Source organism: Otolemur garnettii, unplaced genomic scaffold, assembly GCF_000181295.1.
Source record: "Otolemur garnettii isolate 467f Iridium unplaced genomic scaffold, OtoGar3 scaffold00213, whole genome shotgun sequence".
Classification (NCBI taxonomy): Eukaryota; Metazoa; Chordata; class Mammalia; order Primates; family Galagidae; genus Otolemur; species Otolemur garnettii.
In genome coordinates this window covers 677,159-700,267 of record NW_003852608.1, presented here as the reverse complement: position 1 = coordinate 700,267, position 23,109 = coordinate 677,159, and the positions used below count along the sequence as shown (strand labels likewise).

The following is a 23,109-nucleotide window of genomic DNA, read 5'->3' as shown; positions in this document are numbered from 1 at the left end:
CACTAATTTAAATGCCTCTAATTTAAATTTAAACCAGAGATAATGAATGCATATGTCGTTTTGAAGGGAGACTGCTTCTGTAAGCCTCATCAAACATCGGCTGTCTTCCCTCTAATTCCTGTTCACAGGTCAGCTAGCAGCACTGATCTACAGGACACACAGGGCGTGTATTTGCTGATATGCAGGACTGAGTTTAAGCTTTTGACTGTGTTGCAAATCTTGGCAACACACCTGAGCCGGTCCCCTCCATGTGGATACCTCCAGCGTGCTGACTTCATCCTTTTGATGCTTCCCAGGAATTGTATGAGGTCCTCTTGTCTTTCAGGCTGATAATTAGCAAACCTAGTAAACCAATCCTTTCTGTTGACTTAGGTGAGAAAGCTAAGAGGCTCCCAGGGGTCTCCCATTTCCTTCCAAGAAACAATTGCATTTTAACAGTGGCTCCAAACTAGACTTTCTTTTATCAGCCCCCTATTGACTCTTAAGATTCTAACAGTGTACACAAACAGGAAGACTATTCCTGCTTTCGTTATAAACGGAGTGTATAAATTTACTTAGGGGAAAACATGCAGCAACGTGTTAACAGTTTATAACTCTTTGATGGGCTTTGGAGTAATTAAAAACAATAGGGTGTAGATGTGTCTTCTTTTTATATATTATTTATAGTAGACTTTTCTACAGTAATTGTTATTGAAATAATTCAGTTAATGATGAGAAAATATACTATTTATGTTTAAAAATTAATAAATTACAGAAATAAAGTTTCCCATAATCCCATCCATTAATCATGAACTAATAAATGAGTATATTTTCTTTCTTTCTTTTTGTTTTTTGGCTATTTATTTATTTTCGAGACAGAATCTCACTCTGTCACCCTGGGTAGAGTGCTGTGGCACCATCATAGCTCCCAGCAACCTTAGTCTCTTAGGCTCAAGAGATCCTCTTGCCTTAGCCTCCCGAGTAGCTAGGCCTACAAATGCCCAGTTTAGTTTTTTTTAATTAGGATCTCACTCTTGCTCAAGCTGGTCTGGAATTCCTGAGCTCAAGCAATCTACCTGCCTTGGCCTCCCATAGTGCTAGGATTACAGGTGTGAGCCCCTGCTCTCGGCCAAATTGAGTATATTTTTTACATATGTTTTTTCTATGATCATTTTAAAAGTTAGTAAAATCAACCTTTATAAACAATCTTATAACATTTTAAAAATCGACTAAGTTTATTACAAAAGTTTTTTCCTTATCATTAAAAACTCTCAGCAAATACAGTAGAACTTCTGCAAGTGGACCACCTAAGAGACCATAAGAAATTAGTCAACCTACGGAGGTGGTCACCATACAGAACTAACTGGGCCTGCTGTACTAACACGTACCTGTGGTGCATGTCTAGTGTATGAAAATCAGGTCAACTTAAGGAGGAGGTCAGCTGTGGAGGGTCTACTGTGCCTTTTTCAGTGACTGACAATGTTCAAGTCTACAGTTGGACCAAATGTGCAGCTCTTTTCTGCCATGGCTGTTTATCTGCATTATTTTTAGATCACTTGTGATTAAAGATAGTGACAAAGTGCACACATCCATTGTTGTGGAGGCCTTCTGGTGAAACTAAAGGATAATACAAGGAATTTTCAGTTGTTTTGGCATAAACTCCCAAGGAGGAAGAGAACAGAAGAGAGAAAACCAACAGCAAAAATTGTACAAGCTAGAAACTTGAAGACCAGAGAAAGCTGGACCCAAAGCCAGCCGGGCAGAAATGCAAGATGCAATTCCATTTAAATTTCAGAACCTGCAAAGGCCTGGGGATTGGTAGTAGTGACTGTGCTGAAAAGTGGAGGTGAAGGCTCAGCGCCTGTAGCTCAACCGCTAGGGCTCCAGCCACATACACCAGAGCCGGCAGGTTCAAACGAACCCCAGGCCAGCTAAGACAACAATGACAACTGCAACAAAAAAATAGATGGCTGTGGTGGCAGGCGCCTGTAGTCCCAGCTACTTGGGAGGCTGAGGCAAAACAATTGCTTAAACCCAAGAGTTTGAGGTTGCTGTGATCTGTGACAGAGTTGCAGTCTACCGAGGTTGAGGGTGACATGGTGAGACTCTGTATCAAAAAAAAAGGGGGGGGGGAGGGCGGCACCTGTGGCTCAAAGGGGGAGGCACCAGCCCCATATGCTGGAGGTGGTGGGTTCAAACCCAGCCCCAGCCAAAAACTGCAAAAAAAAAAAAAAAAAAAAAGAAAGAAAGAAAAATGGAGATAAAGATGGACCTAAAAACTCCTTGAATCTGCTGCAGAGCCAAGTAACAGTTTTTCCCTTCTCTGGCTGAGACTGGAGGTTTCTCTTCTTCAGAAACTAAAACTAAGGGTCTCTGGTCTGGAAGATGCTAGCACAGTTGAGGGTAGAGTGACTACACTGAAACAGGAGGCTAAGTGACAATCCACAGACAGGCTGTTGAGGCATCTGCCCCAGCATGCTCTCTCCAGCATCCCGCCCATCCCCTCTACCCTCTCCCGGGAATATGGAGGTGTCTATTGTGGAGAACTGACCAGCCCAAGCCCAAAGACCCAAAGATGCTGACGTCAGGGATTTGCAAGATAAAAGCCCAGCCAGATTGCCCCACAGTGAGGATTAGAGTAGATAATCCCTTCCCTGAAAACACAGATCTACAACCTAGCGTTCAGCTTGCCTCTGAGTGTGAGCAGACCTCCAAGGATCAGCAAACTCAGGAGCCAGAAAACTAGAACCAAATTTTTTAAGAAACATGCAGAAAATTAAAAAGTTATTTTTGAAAGAAAAGAAAGGAAGTGTGAATGAAGAAGGCTCCATGCGGGACAGGATGTCAGGCTCTCCCAGAGCCTCTTCGTGTTTTCCTGGAGAGAAGAGACAAAGAAAGGCCCCAAAAAGGCAAGTGCTCTTAGAAAGGAAAAACTTAACAGCAGGAGTGCAAACCAAACAGAAGAGCTGGAAGACAAATCTGAAGAAATTCCCAGAAAACAAAGTATAAAAAGGTGAAAAGCAAAGAAAAAGACAATGTAGAATCCAGAAAATAATTGAGCTAACCCAAGAAAGGGAGAAAGGAGCCTCTTGAGATGGTGGAGAAGGGATGTCTTTGGCCCACGGGTGCCTGGCAGGTCTGAGGAAAGGCCAGGTGCCGAGGAACAGGTTGGCAGCTCCAGGAAAGGTGGGTTCAGGAAGACTTAGAGAACCCCAAATGTGTCTCAAGGCCTGCAGAAGAGCGCCGCACATCTGGAGGGGAGCTTTGAAGGTTCAATAAATGCTAAGTTCATCAAAATGAAGCACATTTTTTAAAAGAAAAAAGTGTAGGAAATAGAAATACGAAATGGTGTCTTAGCTCAGGCTGCCATAAAAAAAAAAAAAATACCACAGGCTAGTGGCTTAGACAACAGAAACTTACTCTCTCACAATTTGGAGGCCAGTGGTGTAATTCTGGTTCCAGACCAAGGTGTCCCTGGGGTTATTTCTTGTGAGGTGTCTTTCCTTGGTTTGCAAATGTCCCTCTTCTCCCTCCGTCCTCCTGTGGGCTTCCTTGTGTGTGTGTGTGTATATGTGTGTGTGTGTCCTGATCTCCTCTTTTTATTAGGACATCAGTCACACTGGATTAGTGCCCACCCTTTGGGCCACGTTCGTTTTAACTTAATCACTTCTTTAAAGGCCCCATCTCCAAGTACAGTGACACCCTGAGGGTACTGAGTGTGAGGACTGGAATGGGAAAATCTGTGGAAGGGGCAGCATCTGTGGCTCAAAAGGGTAGGGCGCCAGTCCCATATGCTGGAGGTGGCCGGTTCAAACCCAGCCCCTGCCAAAAACTGCAAAAAAAAAGAAAGAAAGAAAGTCTGGGGAAGGAGTCTACAATTCAGCTAATAACACATCAGTTGTGAATACTATTAAGTGATCATCAAAATCACGTTCTGAATATTTATCCATATTTATAATGCAACTATATCAAAAGAATGGAAAAATACAGGGACTGTGTGTGTGTAAGAGAGACAGAGAGAATGAACCAGGAATGAGGAACAGAGGTTCTGGTAAGGTGAGAGAAACCTAAAAATCTTTATCTAAAGATATAATTTTTTTTTTTGGAGACAGAGTCTTACTTTGTCTAGGGTGACCAGACATCCCGCTTTTTAACAATTTGTCCCTCATCCTGCGGCGTTTTAAAAAAGTTCCAATTTTTGGAAAGAATGCATGAACAGGCGGGAGAACAGGAAGAGAATATATGGTTTTCGGCTGCCATGTGGCTATTTCGCCAGAATATGAGTTTTGTATTACTTTTGTTAATTTTATAATGTTAAACTGTAATAGTTTTGTTTTTGGTTTTTTTTGAGACAGAGCCTCAAGCCGTCCCCCCTGGGTAGAGTGCTGTGGCATCAGCTTACAGCAACCTCCAACTCCTGGGCTCAAGTGAATCTCGGGCCTCAGCCTCCCAAGTAGCTGGGACCACAGGCACCTGACACAGCGCCCAGCTATTTTTTGGTTGTGGCCATCATTGTTGTTTGGCAGGCTGGGCTGGATTTGAACCTGCCATCTTAGGTGTATATGACTGGTGCCTCAGCCACTTGAGCCACAGGTGCTGAGCTGTTAAACCGTAATAATAACAAATAATTGTTGAGAAGTGATTATCGAGAACTGCTTATCAAAGTTTGCATTATTGTCAGGCCTTGCCCTGCCCCACCCCTGTCCCGCCCCCCAGCCATGTTGTCCCTCTTTACAAATGTTAAAATCTGGTCACCCTAACTTTGTCACCCTTGGTAGAGTGCTGCGGCATCACAGCTCACAGCAACTTCAAACTCCTGGGCTCAAGAGATGCTCTTGCCTCAGCCTCCCAAGCAGCTGGGCCTACAGGCACCTGCCACAACACCCAGCTATTTTTAGAGACGGGGTCTCACTGTGGCTCTGGCTGGTCTCCAATCAGTGAGCTCAGGCAGTCAACCCCCCTCCACTTCCCAGAGTGCTAGGATAACAGGCGTGAGCTACGGCGCCTGGCCTAAAGATATATTTTTAAAAATAAGAAAGAATGAATGAATTTTCTTATTTAGAAATGACATTTGCTTAAAATCTTTTTTTAAATTTATCTACTTATTTTTGAGATAGGGTCTTGCTATGTTGCCAAAGTTAGCCTCAAACTCCAGGGCTCAAGTGATCCTCTTGCCTCAGCATCCTGAGTAGCTGAGGTTACAAGTGTGTGTTATGCCTGCCCAGAAATCTAGTATTTAAGAGTGGCTACCTCGGAGCAGACAGCTACTCCACAAATAGAGTAGGCATTTCTATTTTTCATAGCCAGCCCTGTAGAACCACTTGATATTTAAGCTGTGCATATATAACTTTGATAAAAATTTTCTGAAATGGAATACTGAGTCTAAGAATTCGATTTTTTAAAAAAATTTTCTTGATATCCATTAAGCATAGAGGTCCTGAAAAATCTTTACTACATGAGGACCATACCTCAGGGCACAGATAACTTTCCTTGAATGATATCAAATGCTTTTTTTGGTCTTAAGTACTCTATTAAAGTTCCTTGACATACAATAAGACACTCATATTTTGAGTGTGCAGTTTGATATGTTTTGCCATGTGTTTGTCTAATATGTATGTAAATGAGCTAAAGCCATTGCCACCATAAAAGTCCATCACCCCCAAACACTTCCTTAGGCTCCTCGATAGTCCCTCCTTCCCACTTATCTTTTCCTCCTCTATCTCTTACCCTTTCTCTCTTTGATCCCTGTTTGTATTTTTTAGAATTTTATATAAATAGGCTCGGCGCCTGTGGCTCAAGCGGCTAAGGCGCCAGCCACATACACCTAAGGTGGCGGGTTCGAATCCCCAGCCCGGGCCCACCAAACAACAATGATGGCTGCAACCAAAAAATGGCCAGGCGTTGTGGCAGGTGCCTGTAGTCCCAGCTACTTGGGAGGCTGAGGCAGGAGACTCACTTGAGCCCAGGAGTTGGAGGTTGCTGTGAGTGTGATGCCATGGCACTCTACCCAGGGGGATAGCTTGAGGCTCCATCTCAAAAAAAAAAAAAAAGAATTTTATATAAATAGATGCATATAGTTTGCAATTCTTTTTTTACCTGGATCTTCTTCGTCAAAATATTGATAATCATTTTGAGATTTATCCATGGTTTGCATGTATAAATCGTTTGTTCCTTTTACTGCAGATTAGGGTAGCAATGTGTGGCTTAGCCATAATTTGTTTATCCATTCACCTACTAACAAACAGCTCATGGCCAGTTTGGAGCTGTTACAAAGAAAGCTGCTGTGAACATTTGTACACACGTCTTTACACTTTTATTTCATTTAGGTAAAACTAGAGTGGAATAGTAGGGTCTTATGATAGATAGATGCTTAATCTTTTAAGATACAGCCAAAGAGTTTTCCAAAGCAGTTGTCCATCGTCTGCGTCTGCTCATGGCATGTGAGAGTTCCATCTGTTACATATTCTTCTCAACATTTGGTGTGGTCAGTCTTTTAATTTGAGACATGCTAATTGGGTACAAAGTGTTATCTCACTGTGGTTTTCCTAAGGCAAAGTTTGGATTGAAGCTTAATTTTTACCTGAAAATATCCTTTGTACCTTTTAAAATTGTTTGATTGACCATATATGTGTGGGTCTAGTTCTGCATTCTCGGTTCTGTTCTTTCATGTATTTGTCTATCTTCATGCCAATACCGGACAGTCTCTGCTACTGTGGCTTTATATTAAGTCTTCAAAGTAAGTAGTGTAAATCCTCAGACTTTCTTCTTTTTTAAAGTTTTTTTGTTTTGTTTTGTTTTTTTGAGATAACCTCTGTTGCCTGGGGTAGAGTGCGATGGCATCATCACAGCTTATGGCAATCTCAGACTCCTGGGATCACTCAAGTGATCTTCCTGTTCAGCCTCCCAAGTAACCCAGACTAGAAGTGCATGCCGTCACTACCAGCTCACTTTGCGGGCAGGGGGTGTTTGTTTGAGACAGAGTCTCACTTTGACACCCTTGGCAGAGTGCCATGGCATCACAGTAACCTCAACCTCTTGGGTATAGGTGATCCTCTTGCCTCAGCCTCCCAAGTAGCTGGGATGGGCGCCCACAACAAATGCCTGCATTTCTTTTTTTTTTTTTTAGAGATGAGTGTCTTGCTCTAGCTCAGGCTGGTCTCAAACTCCTGAGCTCAAGCAATCCACTGGCCTCGGCCTCCCAGAGTGCTAGGATTGCAGGCATGAGCCACTGAGCCCTGTACTAATTTTTGTGTTTTGTTTTGTTTTTGTAGAAACAGTCTTACCATGTTGCTCAGGCTGGTCTCAAACACGTGATCTCAAGTGATCCTCCCAACTCAGCCTCCCCAAGTTCAAAGTGGTTTTTAAGCTACTTTAGGTCTTTTGCCTTTCCATATGAATTTTACAAAGAGTTTGTTTATTCCTACTAAAGATTTGCTAGATATTCATAGAGATTACATTGAATCTATGTTAAGAAGTCAATTCCAGATTTGACTTCTTAACAGCAGCTCTCCATGTATTTAGAGCTTCCTTAATTCCTGTAAGCAATATTACGTAATTTATAGTGAAGAAGTCTTACACATACTTTTTAAGCTTTATTCATAGTTATTTCATGTAATTGTAATTGTCTATTTCTGTGATTGTAATTTATTTTTATTTCAATTTTCAATTGTTTATTGTCAGGTCATAGAAATACCATGGAGTTTCATACGGTGAACCATTTATATCTTATAATGTTACTAAACTCATCTATTAGTCTTAGTACATTTTTGTAGATTCCATGGGATTTTCTATATAGATTATCATGTAATCTTTAAATGAAGACAGATCTATTTCTCCTTTCCACCCTGGATGCATTCTGTCATTGTTCTTGTTTATTGCACTGGCTAGAACCTCCAGGACAATGCTGAACAGAAGTCAGTAGTACACACATCCTTACCTTGTTCCTGATCCTCACATTCTTGACATATCAGTCTGCCTGGTGCTGGATAAACTTGGTCTTCTTTTTGATGGTCTTGGTCTTCACAAGGGATCTGAGGGCAGACATCATGCTGAATAGGAGATGGTGCCACCTCCTTTGGCAGCGCCTAAGGAGAGAGGAACGCTTATGTCTTTTAATGAATGAAAACAGGAGTGAGGAATAGAACTAATTATTTCAATAATCATAAACAGTTATGTTACAAGGCTGTTTGTTTTTTTACAGAATGTTGACATGTTAATTTTTTGTTTTTCTTTTAGTTTCACCGATCCCCTATGACACATTTCAAACTGGTGGTGTTGTATAATTTTTTATATGTCACTTGATCTGTTCCCTAGTTTAGATATTTACAGGGCTGTGACTAAATCCAGGTCTAATTAATGTGTGGTGTAGTGAATTTATTTTGTTTTACCATGAAATTCTAAATTTTTCAACCTAAATCTGTCAAAATTTGACACATTTACATGTGTGATTCCATTTCATTTCCTTCATTGGCTTATTGGCTAGAACTCTTTATTGTATTTTTTAGTGGTTGCTATAGGGATGGTAGCAAATATCTTTAACTAGCGATAATCAACTTTCCAGTAAAATATATAATTTCACACATAAATCTTATGATGGTGTGCATGCATTTCTCTACTTCCAGGCTTTGTGCTTTTGTTATCAAACATTTTACTTCTACCTGTACATACCCTTAATATCGTTATTATTTTTGCTTTAACTAGTTGATTATCATTTAACAAATTTCAGTCATAAGATAAAAAGATCTTATTTATCCACAAAGTTAAAATTCCCAGGATTCTTCAGTCCCTTATGTAGATCTGAATTTCATCTAACATCATTTTCCTTCTCTTTTAAAAAAAAAAAATTCACTAGATTCACTTTCCTTCTCCCGGAAGCACTACCTTTAACCTTTCTTACAGTACATGTCTGCTGGTGATGAATTCTTTTTTTTTTGAGACAGAGTCTCACTATGTTGCCCTGGATACAGTTCCATAGTGTCACAACACACAGCAACCTCAAACTCTTGGACTTAAGAGATTTTCTTGTCTCAGCCTCCCAGTAGCTGGGACTACAGGCACCTGCGACAACACCTGCTTGTTTTTTTGTTATTGTTGTCATTGTTTTTTAGCAGCCCCTGTCCAGGGGTCGAACCCACCAGCCCTAGTGCACGTGGCCGGCACCCTAACCACTGAGCTATGGGTGCCAAGCCCCCCCTTTTTTTGTAGACTGAGTCTCACTCTGTCCCCCTGGGTAAAGGGCTATGGTCTCATAGCTCACAGCAACCTCAAACTCTTGGGCTCGAGCAATTCTCTTGCCTCAGACTCCCAAGTGCTAGGACTGTAGGTATGCGCCACTATGCCCAGCTTGTTTTTCTATTTTTATTATTTTTTAAATTTATTATTATTATTATTATTTTGAGACAGAGCCTCAAGCTGTTGACCTGGGTAGAGTGCCATGGCATCACAACTCACAGCAACCTCAAACTCCTGGCGCAAGCTATTCTCTTGCCTCAGCCTCCCAAGTAGCTGGGACTATAGGTGCCGGCCACAATGCCGGGCCATTTTTTGGTTGTAGTTGTCATTGCTGTTTGGCAGGCCCAGACTCGATTCGAACCTACCAGCTCTGGTGTATGTGGTTGGCGCCTTAGCTGCTTGAGCTACTAGGTGCTTGCACAGAGCTGAGTTTTTCTATTTTTTGTACAATGGGCTCTCACTCTTGCTCAGGCTGATCTTGAATGCCTGAGTTCAAGCAATCCACCTGCCTTGGCCTCCCAAAGTGCTAGGATTGCAGGTGTGAGCCACTGAGCCCGGCCTGGTGGTGAATTCTTGCAGTCTGTCTTAAAAGGCCATTACTTTGTCTTCATTTTTAAAAGATATTTTTGTTACAGGTAGCACTCCAGGTTGATGGCTTTTTCTTCCAAAGAGGAATGAAGTACTCCATCCTGTCCTGGGGTGGTTTCTCACCCCCTGCACTGAACAGCGCATAGGTGAACTGAGGCCCTGAGCAGATTGGGCATCTCTGTGCACTTCTCCCCACCTCCACGCTCTGCCTCGCAGACTCTAGCCCAGGGGTCCTCAAACTTTTTCAACAGGGGGCCAGTTCACTGTCCCTCAGATGGTTGGAGGGCTGGACTGCAGGCCCCAGGACGAGTCGGCTGCTAAGCAGGACAGACAGCGGTGGCAAAAACACCCAGCGGGCTGGATAAATGTCCTCGGCCCGCGGGCCATAGTTTGAGGATGCCTGCTAGCCACACTGCCCCCTTGGACACCTAGCAATGTCTCTTCAGGTCAGAGAGGCAGCTAACTCCTGTGCATAACCCCCTGCAAGATTTCTCCAATCAGTAAAGGAGGCAGCCGTAGGCCTCTTCAATTCATTCTCGTGTCTCAGGGATCCCTGCCCTTCCTTGTCTGCTATCAATGTCTTGAAAACAGTTGTTTCACATATTTTGCCAGGTTTTTTTAGTTGTTTCAGAAAGTAAATTCAGTCATTTTTGCTCCATGTTGGGCAGAACCAGAAGTCGTCCATGTGGCCTTTATTTGATTATAAATGGGGCCAGCCCTGTTATTTAGCGCTTCTCTCTGGCTTGGAAAGTCACTAGAAAAATACTGGGAGCCATGGGGGCAGAGGAAGGAAAGAGAGTTCTTGGAAAGAGATTCAGAGTGAAAGTCACTTTACTCCCACTCTGTCAAATTTGAGAGTTGGCTGTCATTAACGTCCATAACTTCTTTGGTTATAAGTTCTCTGATGCAACTGTGTCCTCAATTTTAGAGGCGTATTATATATGATGGAATCTCTTAGCTGAAATTTGGGGCCCGTGTCCTGGGTCTTGCTTTTCTGCTTATTGCTGAGTCTCCCAGGTGGCTGCATTGCTGTAGTAATCTGTACTTCAGAAGCAAGAAATAAGTGTGGTTAAGTGTGCGGGTACAGCTCTGTCCTCCTGCCTCCATCACAGTTCAGCTCCCTTTCTTAAGGTGAGATATTTATGATGTGTTTTGTAACAATTCACAAAGCAATCATCTCCTGTCTTCACAAGTGAAAGTGCTAAGGGAAGGTAGACCTTTGAAACTGTATACTTCTTGGCTCCTTATTGTCAGTATCAAAGTGACATCTGTCATCAGTGGTTGTATAGAAAGAAGCTTCTGGGCTGGCTGAAGTGGCTCACACCCGTAATCCTAGCACTCTGGGAGGCTAAGGCAGGAGGATCACTTGACCCCAAGAGTTTGAGGTTACTATGAGTTAGGCTGATGTCACAGCACTCTAGCCTGGGCAACAGAGTGAGACTCTGTCTCACCAAAAAAGAACGAAGAAGAAAAGAAAGAAGGACAGACGGAAGGAAGGAAGGAAGGAAGGAAGGAAGGAAGGAAGGAAGGAAGGAAGGGAGGGAGGGATGGATCTGATCTCACAACAATTTTCTGGAAAGAGAATTCTAGAGTATTATTTTTCTGGTGTATGCAAATTTAGTATTTTCATCTGTGTCTTTGTAAACTATTTCTTCACTATCTGGGATCTTTATCTAGAGATCTAGAGTGAGCAGCCGTGACATCAACTATCACCATCCAAGGAAATAAAAGAGAAAATTTTCCTAGAATAAATGGGTGACACAAAGCCTGCTTTTGTGGCCTCTTTTTCTCCTTCATCAAACCCCCTACCCCTGTTGCTGTTGTTCTTCAGCTGGGGAAGTTGGCTACTGTGAGTGTCTAAAGCAGGGTTGTGTGTTTGGAGGTGTGCATATCCCGAGGGAAAGCCAGGATCTTTCCATTTATGATGATAGGATGGGAATGGGAGCAGACCGGTTTTTGATGATTTACATAAAACCTTCTGCTCTTCCCGGTCCCCTGTTGGTGGAACCACTTCCTTCTCCCCACTGTACCTTTTATACATAGTGTGCGATACTGAGACCTCCAGGATATACTTAATGCTAAGGGGTGGGGAGTGCTGGCATCAAAATGTGCCTGAGAATGACAGCTGCCACTCCAGCAGACATGTGAGGGCACAGACGGAGCTACAGGTGTGGAAGGAAAGCACTGTTAACATACTGTGAGGGCCACTCCCATTTCTAGAAACAGATGCCTCTGTGAATAGGATTCTTATACATTCTTTTCACCCAATATTACCTCTCTTTCCATTTGTATTTGCACAAGTTTCCGCGTTCTGAGAGTTTAGAATCTTCCTCGCTTCACACATTAAAACTCGCAGCTTATAACTGGGCGGAACAAGCTCGTGGAAAGGCGGCCTTGTTTGCTCTTTTAGCATAGTGTCAACCACTATAAAAGGCCTCTTTTGATCACAAGTGAGTTAAATATGTAAATATTTGGTCTTGTAGTGATTTGTGCCTTTTCAACGAAGCAGGATGTTAACACAGAAAGTCAAAATTGAGACAGCATCTTCTCACAGCCAGTTCAGGGACCACAGACTTGGAAAGGCCTTTGGCAACCATAACCATCCCTTCTTGCCAACCCAGAAGGTTTGGATCAATCCCCACTCCTCACAGTTTCCTGAGAGTACCATACAGCCCACTACCCACCCTTGATGTTGCGTTTGGCAAGTAATCTCCTCTCTTGGCCATGTTCACAATCCCAGGAGCTAGCCAAATGCTTCCTTACTGTACACCTGACTTTTACAGGTGTGGCATTAGTGCGTTTCAAATTTCAAAAGCCTGAAACTTGGCGTAATTCCCGGTAGGCCTCCTGCCGTCCTCCCTTGCACTCTTCCTTTCCCTCCTTCCTCCCTCCTTTCTTCTGTCTTTCAGAATTCCCTCTTTCCTTCTCTTTCCTTCTCTTTCCCTCCCTCTCTTTCCTCCCTCCCTTCCTACCTTCCTTCATTCCTTTTTACATGTTTTCCCAAGATAATTTAGTTTGCAGAAAGAAAACCATCTGATTCACAAGCCTACGGCCTTCATTTGACCAAAAACAAGACTTGATAAAAAATAACTGTTAGTGAGATCTGTCGTGCTTTTGTTAGTTAGCGTGGGTCGGTAGCCAGGGAGCGACCTAACACTCAGTTGCTGAGGGAAAGCAGTTCCTTCTGTGGCGCATTCAGCACAAGGATGCTTTGTTGAGACTTGTAACCAAGGTTTCTATAGTGACAGCCATCGAAGATATTAGCATCTGTCCAACTGGTGCTTAAAGGGGTATGCCAAGATGCTGGACCACTCAGAATGTATCAGATGATAATGGATTTACTGTCATTATTTTTCACTTTTCTGTTTATTTGACAAATACGTCATGCATATTTGGGATAGAAAGAATCTATATGTATCTCTCTCTGATTTTCCTTTGCTTAAAGAGATCTTCAAGATTTCTCCCATGCATATTTGGGATAGAAAGAATCTATATGTATTTCTCTCTGATTTCCTTTGCTTAAAGAGATCTCCCTTCCAACTGAATTTTTGGATAAGGGTCGCCTCACACCCATGTTCCTCCAAGTTAGAAGCTGATCTGGCTACACAGAGCAAATCTCTTTGGGGAAGTTTTAGTTCTTGCTCTCAGTCTCCCCACCCCATGCTTCCTTTGATCTATGTTTTATTTTGTAGAATGAGACATCTTGGGTTGTAAGTCAGTTGCAGCGTGCCATTTCACGAAATACCAAGACGGTTGCACTTTCAGGGAGTAGCATTTCCAGATCCTGCACACGTTCAGCCTTGACAGAAGGCCTAGTCAAAAATGTCTAAAGGCGCCTACAAAGAAAGAAAAATCAGCCCAAGACTAGCATTTCCCGCCTTTGAAACTAGATTTAACTCTGAAAAGCAACCATTATGTGAATGAGAGCGATAAAGAAAAAACCAAGAGGCTGGAGGATTCTGTGACTGGGTGAGCGAATTCGTCTCCTTAAATCAAGTTTATGACTTGAGTCTTACTGGTTGGATGCCCTGCACATCCAAAGCATGTATGTTATAAATGCACTGACTGTGCTTGAGTTTTTGTTTTTGTTTTTGTTTTTTTGAGACCGAGCCTCAAGCTGGGTAGAGTGCTATAGCATCACAGCTCACAGCAACCTCCAACTCCTGGGCTTACCGGATTCTCTTGCCTTAGCCTCCCGAGTAGCTGGGACTACAGGCACGCACCACAATGCCCAGCTACTTTTTGGTTGTAGTTGTCATTGTTGTTTGGCAGGCCTGGGCTGGATTCAAACCAGCCAGCTCAGGTGTATGTGGCTGGTGCCTTAGCCACTTGAGCCACAGGCACCACTGGTGCTTGGTTTTTATTCATGACAGGGTGGGGCAAGAACGGACCTCTGCAATTTACCCACCTATATGTTGATTTGTAACCTGCTGTACAGAAAAGGTGTGAGGGATGGAGTGGAGTAGAAAAATCCTCTAATTAGAAATACAAAGTGGGGCTGGGAGAAGTGGCTCAGGCCTGTAATCTTTGCACTCTGGGAGGCCAAGGAGGGTTGCTTGCTTGAGCTCGGGAGTTTGAGACCAGCCTGAGCAAGAGTGAGACCCCTGTCTCTACTAAAAATAAAAAAACTAGCTGGGCATCATGGTGTGTGCCTGTAGTCCCAGCTACTCGGGAGCCTGAGGCAAGAGGATAACTTGAGCCCAAGAGTTTGAGCTTGCTGTTTGATGCCATAGCATTCTACCCAGGGTGACAGAGTGAGACTGTCTTTCAAAAAAAAAAGAAAAAGAAAGAAAGAAATACAGACTTCTTTCACAGAAGGAACATAAAAGCAACAGCAGAGGGGAACGCTAACAAATGGCTTTTCTCTGGCCGTTCAGAGCAGGTGGGGTGTTGGGTTCCATACTGGTTGATCCAGTCCTTTAGCGTCATGGTTTTCTGCTCCTTGGGCCAGAATAGTGGCCTGCATTTTTCAGAAGTTGTAATTATTATACATGGTGCCCTCAGGGCATGAAGGACCAAAGAAACTTTTCGAAGGCTGGAAATTGTGGGTTTGGAAAAAGCAAGCCACTGGGTTCAGCTTTTAGGTTTATACCATCAACCGGCAACTTATCAATTCTTTTTAAAAATATAAGAATTAATCTAGGGACCTCCTTCTGTGTTCCTATCAAAATTTTAAAACAACAATAACAACTTGACTGCACTCTTCACCCAGAAGGAACTTTGCACATGAAAGACATGAAATGTTTTGTAGAGCAGAACATTCTTTGAAAGCTCCAAGCAGAAGAAAGCACTTACTTAAGGAACTTAATTGATAGAAACTAGCAGCTTGGACAGAGGCTGCCTGAGTTCAAAGGCACCGCTTTTAATCCCAAACCATTTTAATTTTACTTAACTTTTATTTCTTTCTGGATGACTAAACTGCAAACTTCTATTAATCTTCTGCCAAGTAATTTTTCTTAAGAAGGTAGATACTTTACAAGAGCCATAGCCAGGAGACGGCCGTCAGGAATGCTGGTAGTACAGTTCTGTGTAGATAAAAACAGAAGCACAGGAAAGTAGGTCATTCTGCTTTATATGTGGAACAGATTCCGTCTCTGGCAGGTTTTCTCCAATCGAAAACAATAAGGGACTAGTACTTCTTTAAGTTTGGAAATGTAATGCCTCTGGCAATCCGTGATCTTGGAGAGCGGAGGCTAATGTTTTCATAGCTGGGGTTTCATGTTAGTAGAACAGCCAAAATGTCAACTGTTGCAAGGAGAGTCATCCAATTCACACATATGCAGCTGGAGAGAAAGCTTAGCTTCAGGAGATGACATTTAACATTTGGGGAATGAACGGGAAGAATGCAGAGCTAACCTACTGCCGCCAAGAAATGAGTGGCTGTTGGAAGGATCACTCTGGCAAAATTGTTCTTCCTTTTTCTGCTAGTACAAGACACTTGTAATGTTGCCTTCAGACTTTCATACTATGGGATTTTTTTTTTTTTTTTTTTGGTAGGGAGGGACCCATTTGAGAGTTAAAGAACTAACAAAAGTGACTAGTGCTAATACTGCCAGAGAAGTGATTTCTTAAAAACAGCAAATGGTTAAATGGGCCACCTTGGGCTGGCTTATCTTCATAAACTGAACGATCAGAATCACAGCACATTTGATCATTTTGATCCTCCTGGTAAATAACGCAGATCAGTACTGCAGCTATGGTTTTTTCTTGACAGTTATTCTCTAGGGGAAAAAATGGATCCATTGAGATTATTATATTTCTTTTTGTGACTCTTGGTCTTTCTACAGTCTTGTAAATAACTACTTACCTGTGTTCTTCTAGTCTTTCTTTCTTTTTGATGGACCACAGTTATTAGTTTTGATTGGCTTTAATAGTGAGGTCGAGAATAATTAAGAAAAAACATAATAGTGGGGCAGTGCCTGTGGCTCAAAGGAGTAGGGCACCGGCCTCATATGCCGGAGGTGGCAGGTTCAAACCCAGCCCCAGCCAAAAACTGCAAAAAAAAAAAAAAAAAAAAACATAATAGCTGGGTGTGGTGGCTCACCCCTCTAATCTTCACACTTTGGGAGGCTGAGGTAGGTGAATTGCTTGAGCTCAGGAGTTTGAGACCAGCCTGAGCAAGGATGAGATCCCTGTCTCGACTAAAAATAAGAAAAAAAAAAATAGCTGAGTGAGACTCTTTTCTCAAAATGAAAATAAAATTTACTAACTTAAGCATTCATTATTGAGTGTATGGTTTAGTGGATTAATTACATACATTATGTTTTTTCTTTTTTTTGAGAGAGTCTTGCTTTATCACCCTTGGTAAGTGCCATGGTATCATTGCTCACAGCAACCTCAAACTCTTGGGCTGAAGAGATCCTCTTGCTTCAGCCTCCCAAGTAGCTGGGACTACAGGCACCCGCCACAATGCCTGACTATTTTTCGAGATGGGGTCTCACTCTTGCTCAGGCTCAAACTCCTGAGCTCAAGCAATCCACCAGCCTCAGCCCACCAGAGTACTAGGATTATAGGCACGACCCACTGCACCTGTCCTTTCCTCCCTTTCTTCTTCTTCTCCTTTTTTTGAGACCAAGTCTCACTCTGTCACCTGGGTAGAGTACTGTGGTGCCATAGCTCACGCAACCTCAATCTCTTGGGCTCAAGCGATCCTACTGTGTCAGCCTCCCAAGTAGCTAGGACTACAGATGCTGCCACAACGCCCGGCTAGTTCTTTTCTTTGAGCTCAGTGATCTACCTGCGTGGCCTCCCAGAGTGCTGGAATTACAGGTGTGAGCCACTGCACATGCCTCAATTTTATGTTATGTATATTTTATCACAATAAAAAATAAACAAAATATTAGGCCAGAAAGTGACATTAAAAAAAAAAGTACAGAACTCTGCCTTGAGGGGACTTGCATTTTCTGTCATTGTTCCCTGACTCCTCAGAGGCCAGTGAAGCTCTTTTTTGTGTGTTTTAAATTATTTCAGGCCCACCCCTTCCTTGACCCTTGTCTTACAAAGAATCCGTTGCTCTTCAGCACCCCCTACTTCATGTGGTTCCCCACCTTGGTTCTAGGGTTCAGCCTGAGGTCCATGGGACTCTGGCTGGGACACATTGATCCTGTGGATATTCACATAAAATGTTCAGGTGTGAGCAAGGCGTCCTTTATCATCTCACTGTGAAGAGCAGTGAAAAGGAAAGTTAAAGGCACACGGAGGGCAGTAATGGAGAACTCTGGAACTGTAAGCTGATATTTGCCCTACAAACTTTGAGCCAAATTATAATGATGAACTCTATAACTAAGAGACAGGAAAATCCTTACCAGGAAAAGGAGTTTTCAATTACAGGAATCTATTAAAACTTTAGTTTGCTTTCAGGAAGTCCTACTTGTAAGAAGAGCTGCCCTTGGAAAAATGTAGCTTTGCAGGATTCCTGATAGTCTTGGTCCAGGTTAGGCTGTGATTTTTCCCATATTTCTAAGCAAATTACCCAGACTAAGATATAATTGAATTGTTTCCATACCTATAGCCAGACTGAATTTCAGGACATGAGTCACCCCAGACTTGGGGAAGGAATTGCACATTGGACATTCTGCCAGCTTGGTAGCGCTGTGCTTTGTCCCACCTGTGAATTCTCTCCAGATGCACTTTACTATTACTCCACTTTGGACAAAGATGAGAGACTGTGTTCTGTGTGCACATCAGAGTGATGGCAATCAGTACACTTCCAACAAGGGTCCCCCCAACACAGACACACACACGCACACACACACACACACACACTGAGAAGATAAGACCCCACTGTCACACCCACCAAGAAAAGTAGAATATAGTTTATGTGCTTCCCCAACTATCCTTGAACTAAATCTCCTTCTCCTATCCTCCCAAGCTTCCGCAGGTTCACGAGATCCAACAGTGTGACGACAGCAGTACAGGCTGACCTGGACTTCCATGATAATCTGGAAAATTCCCTGGAATCTATAGAGGACAATTCATGTACTGGCCCAATGGCCAGGCAGTTCTCCCGGGATGCCAGCACCTCCACGGTCAGCATTCAGGGCTCAGGAAACCATTACCATGCCTGTGCAGCCGACGATGACTTTGACGCGGATTTTGACCCCTCTATTCTGCCCCCTCCGGACCCCTGGATTGACTCTATCACGGAAGACCCTCTGGAGGCCGTGCAGAGGTCAGTGTGCCACAGGGACGGCCACTGGTTTCTGAAGCTTCTCCAAGCAGAGCGAGAGCGGATGGAAGGGTGGTGCCAGCAGATGGAGAGGGAAGAACGGGAAAACAGCCTGCCGGAAGACAGTAAGTAGAGCCCGGCCCTGCACGCCCCTCCCTGGGACGCGGTCACTCTGCCTTTGGAGAATTTGTTGTTTTCCTCTCTGCCAGCTTCACTCTGTATGTCCTGGCTGCTTCACACTCTCAACCAGAACATGCAGAAGAGCTAGGCAATTCCAGCTGAGTCTAGAAGCTCCCTCGCTGTCCAGGAACGAGAAAACCACTGGGCAGACAATGCACTGTCCTTGGCTCGAGATCTGTGACATAGAAAATAGTAACTCTCTGTGAAGGTGGGGTCCTGTCTCCAGCTGGGTCCCTCCTCCCCAAGATGGTCCTATAATGTTGCTGACTCTCAGGGGATTAAAAATAATCCCAAATACTTTCAAGGTCCATAGATGGATGTGCTTTGAGCATTTGTAATCTTTAACATTTTATTACTCCCATTCACATACAATATTAACACAAGGTGTTCACTACATAGGCCAGTAGAAACCATGCCTATTTGCATTCTGAAGCCTGTTTGGCATGCTTTTAGGGAAGAAAATCTTCAGCCCATGAAGTAATTCATACAAATTCTAGTTGAACGGGTTAAAATAAGTGACAAAATAAGATCAATAGTAAATAAATAAAATAAATAGCGGACACCATTTTTTGCACATTAATACTTCCAAAGTTAGCCTTTTGAAAACAACAATTCCCATTAATAATTGCAAGGATAGCCAGGCTTAGTGGCTTATGCCTGTAATCCTTGCACTCTGGGAGGCTGAGGGGGGCAGATTACTTGAGTTCAGGAGTTTGAGACCAGCCTAAGCAAGAGCAAGACCCCGACTCTAAAAATAGCCGGGCATTGTGGAAGGCACCTGTAGTCCCAGCTATTTGGGAAGCTGAGGCAAGAGGATCTCTTCAGCCCAAGAGTTAGAAATTGCTGTGAGCTATGATGCCACAGCACTCTACCAAAGTTAACAAAGAGAGACCCTGTCTTAAAAAAAAAATTGGCAAGGAAATATCATCAGATCATTTCAATTGTGAGACACATTTTACACATTTTTAGCAATTATGAAATTGGGATATAGTTTATAATCAGTGTGTATTTTATTTATTTTTGAAATAGAATCTCACTGTGTCCCCCTGGGTAGAGTGCTGTGGTGTCATCATAGCTTACGGCAACCTAAAACTCTTGGGCTCAAGTGATCCTCTTGGCCCAGCATCCCAAGTGGCTGAAATTACCGGCACCTGCCACAATGTCTGGAAAATTTTTCCATTTTTATTTTATTTTATTTTATTTTTTTGAGACAGAGTCCCACTTTATTGCCCTCAGTAGAGTGCTGTGACTTCATAGCTCACAGCAACCTCAAACTCTTGGGCTTACACAATTCTCTTGCCCTAGCCTCCCAAGTAGCTGGCACCTTCAGGCACCTGCCAATGATTGTGGCTATTTTCTTAGAGACAAGGTCTCACTCTGGCTCAGGCTGATCTCAAACTCATGAGCTTAGGTAATCCACCACCTCGGCCTCCCAGAGTGTGAGGCTGTGATTACAGGTGTGAGCCACTGCGCCCAGCAATTTTTCTGTGTTTAATAGAGTTAGGTCTTGCTGTCACTCAGACTGGTGTTGAACTTGTGTGCTCAAGCAATCCACCCACCTCAGTGTCCGAGAATGCTAAGATTACAGGCATGAAACACCATGCCTAGCTCTTTATTTGTTTTTTATTTTTTTTTAAGTTTATTTTATTTTATTTTACTTGCAGTTTTGGCCAGGGCTGGGCTTGAACCCGCCAACCCTGGTGTATGGGGCTGGTGCCCTATCCTTGAGCCACAGGCGCCGCCCCTTTATTTGTTTTTTAATAGTAACAGGATCTCACTCTGCTGCCCAGCCTGGAGTGCAGTGGTGTCACCATAGCTTGCTGTAACCTCATACTCCTGGGCTCAAAAGATCCTCCCACCTCAGCCTCCAAGTGGTTGGGACCACAGGTGCACACCACCACACCTGACTAATTTTTTGGGGGGGCTACCGTTTATAGAGCAGGTCTCACTGTGTTGTCTAGGCTGGTCTCTGGCCTCGAGTGATTCTTCTGCCTTAGCCTCTCAAAGTTCTGGGATTATAGGCCTGAGATACTGCTGCTAGCATAGGCTGAATAATTTATAAACAGTGGAAATATTTTGTTCATAGTTCTGGAGACGCACTGGTAGATTTGACATCTGGTGAGGGCTCGCTCTGCATCAAAGATGGTGCCTTTTTCCTGCATCTTTAATACTGTGAAAGGGTCAGCAAGCACCATCAGGCCTCTTTTCTATGAGGGCTCTGGCCTCGTGACCTTATCACGTCCTATAGGCCCCACCTCTTAATAATATCATATTGGTGATTATGTTTCAACATATGAATTCTAGAGGGACAAAAATACTCATATCATGGCAAGTAACTAGCAGTCATTGTTGCCAAGATCTGGAAGGGGCAAAATGATGAGCTTTTACCTTGTGAGAGGATGAGCTTTTCTGATGAGGGGAAGGGTTTGGCAGAGAGATGGGCACCTGCCCCAGCATCATGAACGGACTTATGTGTTGGTGGCTGGACCTGTGGCAAAGGCCACAGGTGGTCTTCTAGGTCCATAAGTTCGGCCTTTCACTAAATCCAAGTTTTATAGAACAAGTCCTTTTATTAGAAAGAGTGCAGCTGGCTCAGCACCCGTAGCTCAGTGAGTAGGGTTCTAGCCACATGCACTGAGGCTGGCGGGTTCGAACCCAGCCGGGGCCTGCTAAACAATAATGACAACTGCAACCAAAAAATAGCAGGGTGTTGTGGCAGGCACCTGTAGTCCCAGCTACTTGGGAGGGTGAGGGAAGAGAATCACTTAAGCCCAAGAGTTTGAGTTGCTGTGCGCTGTGCCACAGCACTCTACTGAGGGTGACATAGTGAGACTTTGTCTCAAAAAGAAAAAAAAAAAAGGCAAGCATGCAGCAGAAAAAGATGAAGCTGTTTAAAGAAGAACAAATCGTGGTGAACTCAGAAGGCTGCAGGTTCCCACCCGCGGTAGATGAACCTGGTATGTCCCAGTTCTTAAGATGGGGTTCTAGTCTGCAAACACTTAATGGCTGTCTCTATTTTTTTTTCATATTTTGAGAGAAACAAAGCAAGAGCTTCAAACTCCTAGGATTCCCAGATTCTAAACAGTGCAGTGGCAAGCTCTGTGCCCAGGGGGGCAGACTGACCAGCTCTAAATGAGGCAAGCGCAAATCAGGGAGAATCTGACCGTGAGGCAGTAGGAACCTCCACAGTAAGAAGGGCCAGTGTAAGGCAGGAAAGAACATTCATCTTGTCCTCACAACACCCCTGACAAGGGGTGAGAGACTTTGACAGGTGCTGTTTTGTTTGCCCTCAAAACAGCTCTTTGGCAGTGTCTTGTCCAAGGTCACAGAACACAGGCATGTCTGATAGAACAGATACACGATGAATAACATTTGACAAGATAATGATACTTATGTTGCTTGGCACTGACCTCCTGAGAGTTCTCCATACATGTCTGTCCCCCTTTCCTTGGCAACCACAATTCTGTTCTGATAACTGAGCCTGAGGTTGCAGAGGGCCTTTGTTTTACTAATTTTCTGATTTAACTTTTTCTCTTTTAAAACAAGGGTGGTAAGGAAGAAAGGCCAATCCTGTTTGGTAGGGCATAGCCAAGTTCTAAGTAACCAGCTTTTGTTTGTTTTTAATCTGTATATATCAGGAAAATAGCTTTGATAAATTGGCCAAGCCACCTTGTGTGTTCTTTGGGTGCTAGAAGAGAAAGGCCTCTCTTCAGGGTACATAACAAAGGTGGCTCCTTAACAAAATCCTCCCGGAGCATGGAAGATAAATATTACAGGATGGAGTGAAAGAAAGGGAGGCTCTAATCATACTTTATGTTGTGGGCTACCAGAATTATCTCATTTTAAAATGTTTGCAGGTGTACATGAGGCCTCTACATTATACACTAACAGTGGTTAAAATGGTAAGTCTCATGTATCATATTATCACAATAAAAAAAATACTCCTCCCAAAAGAAAAGGCTGAAGTGGCTGTAGGTAGGCAGAATAACCACGCTGTCATCACATTCGTGTAAGAACCTAAGATATCCTGCTAAATGTCTTCCTGAATTCAAAATACAGTCTGTCTGTGGCACCAAAAAAGAAAAAAAAAAATTAGAAAAGAATCTATTTACTTGATGAGAATTTGAGATACAGATTTGGGGTGTGGGGTAGTTGTAATCACCATTCAGAGAGTTGAAGAAAGACTCCATCTGATTTTAGGATGCATTTATTCTAATCCTGACAGCTGCTTCCTAGGGACACTGTTTTGCCTTGCAGGGCTGGAAAACACAATTCTAGTTGACCTGCACCTGACTCAGTGTGGGTTCCAAAGGGCAGAATGAAAACAAGCACTGAGCTAGCCCGGGAACCTCAGGCCATGTTTTATTTTATTCTTTTTTTTTTTTTGAGACAGAGCCTCAAGCTGTCCCCCTGGGCAGAGTGCCGTGGCATTACAGCTCACAGCAACCTCCAGCTCCTGGGCT

At 43.3% G+C, this 23,109-nt stretch overlaps 1 protein-coding gene across 1 annotated transcript in view; it reads left to right on the top strand.

Moving 5' to 3' along the window:
• DLGAP1 (DLG associated protein 1) overlaps positions 1-23,109 on the top strand; it is a 342,771-nt gene that overhangs the window by 294,481 nt on the left and 25,181 nt on the right. Inside the window, exon 8 of the mRNA XM_003801620.2 lies at positions 18,170-18,591. Within this exon, the coding sequence (XP_003801668.1) occupies positions 18,170-18,591 (422 nt within the window). The remainder of the gene's footprint in view (positions 1-18,169; positions 18,592-23,109) is intronic.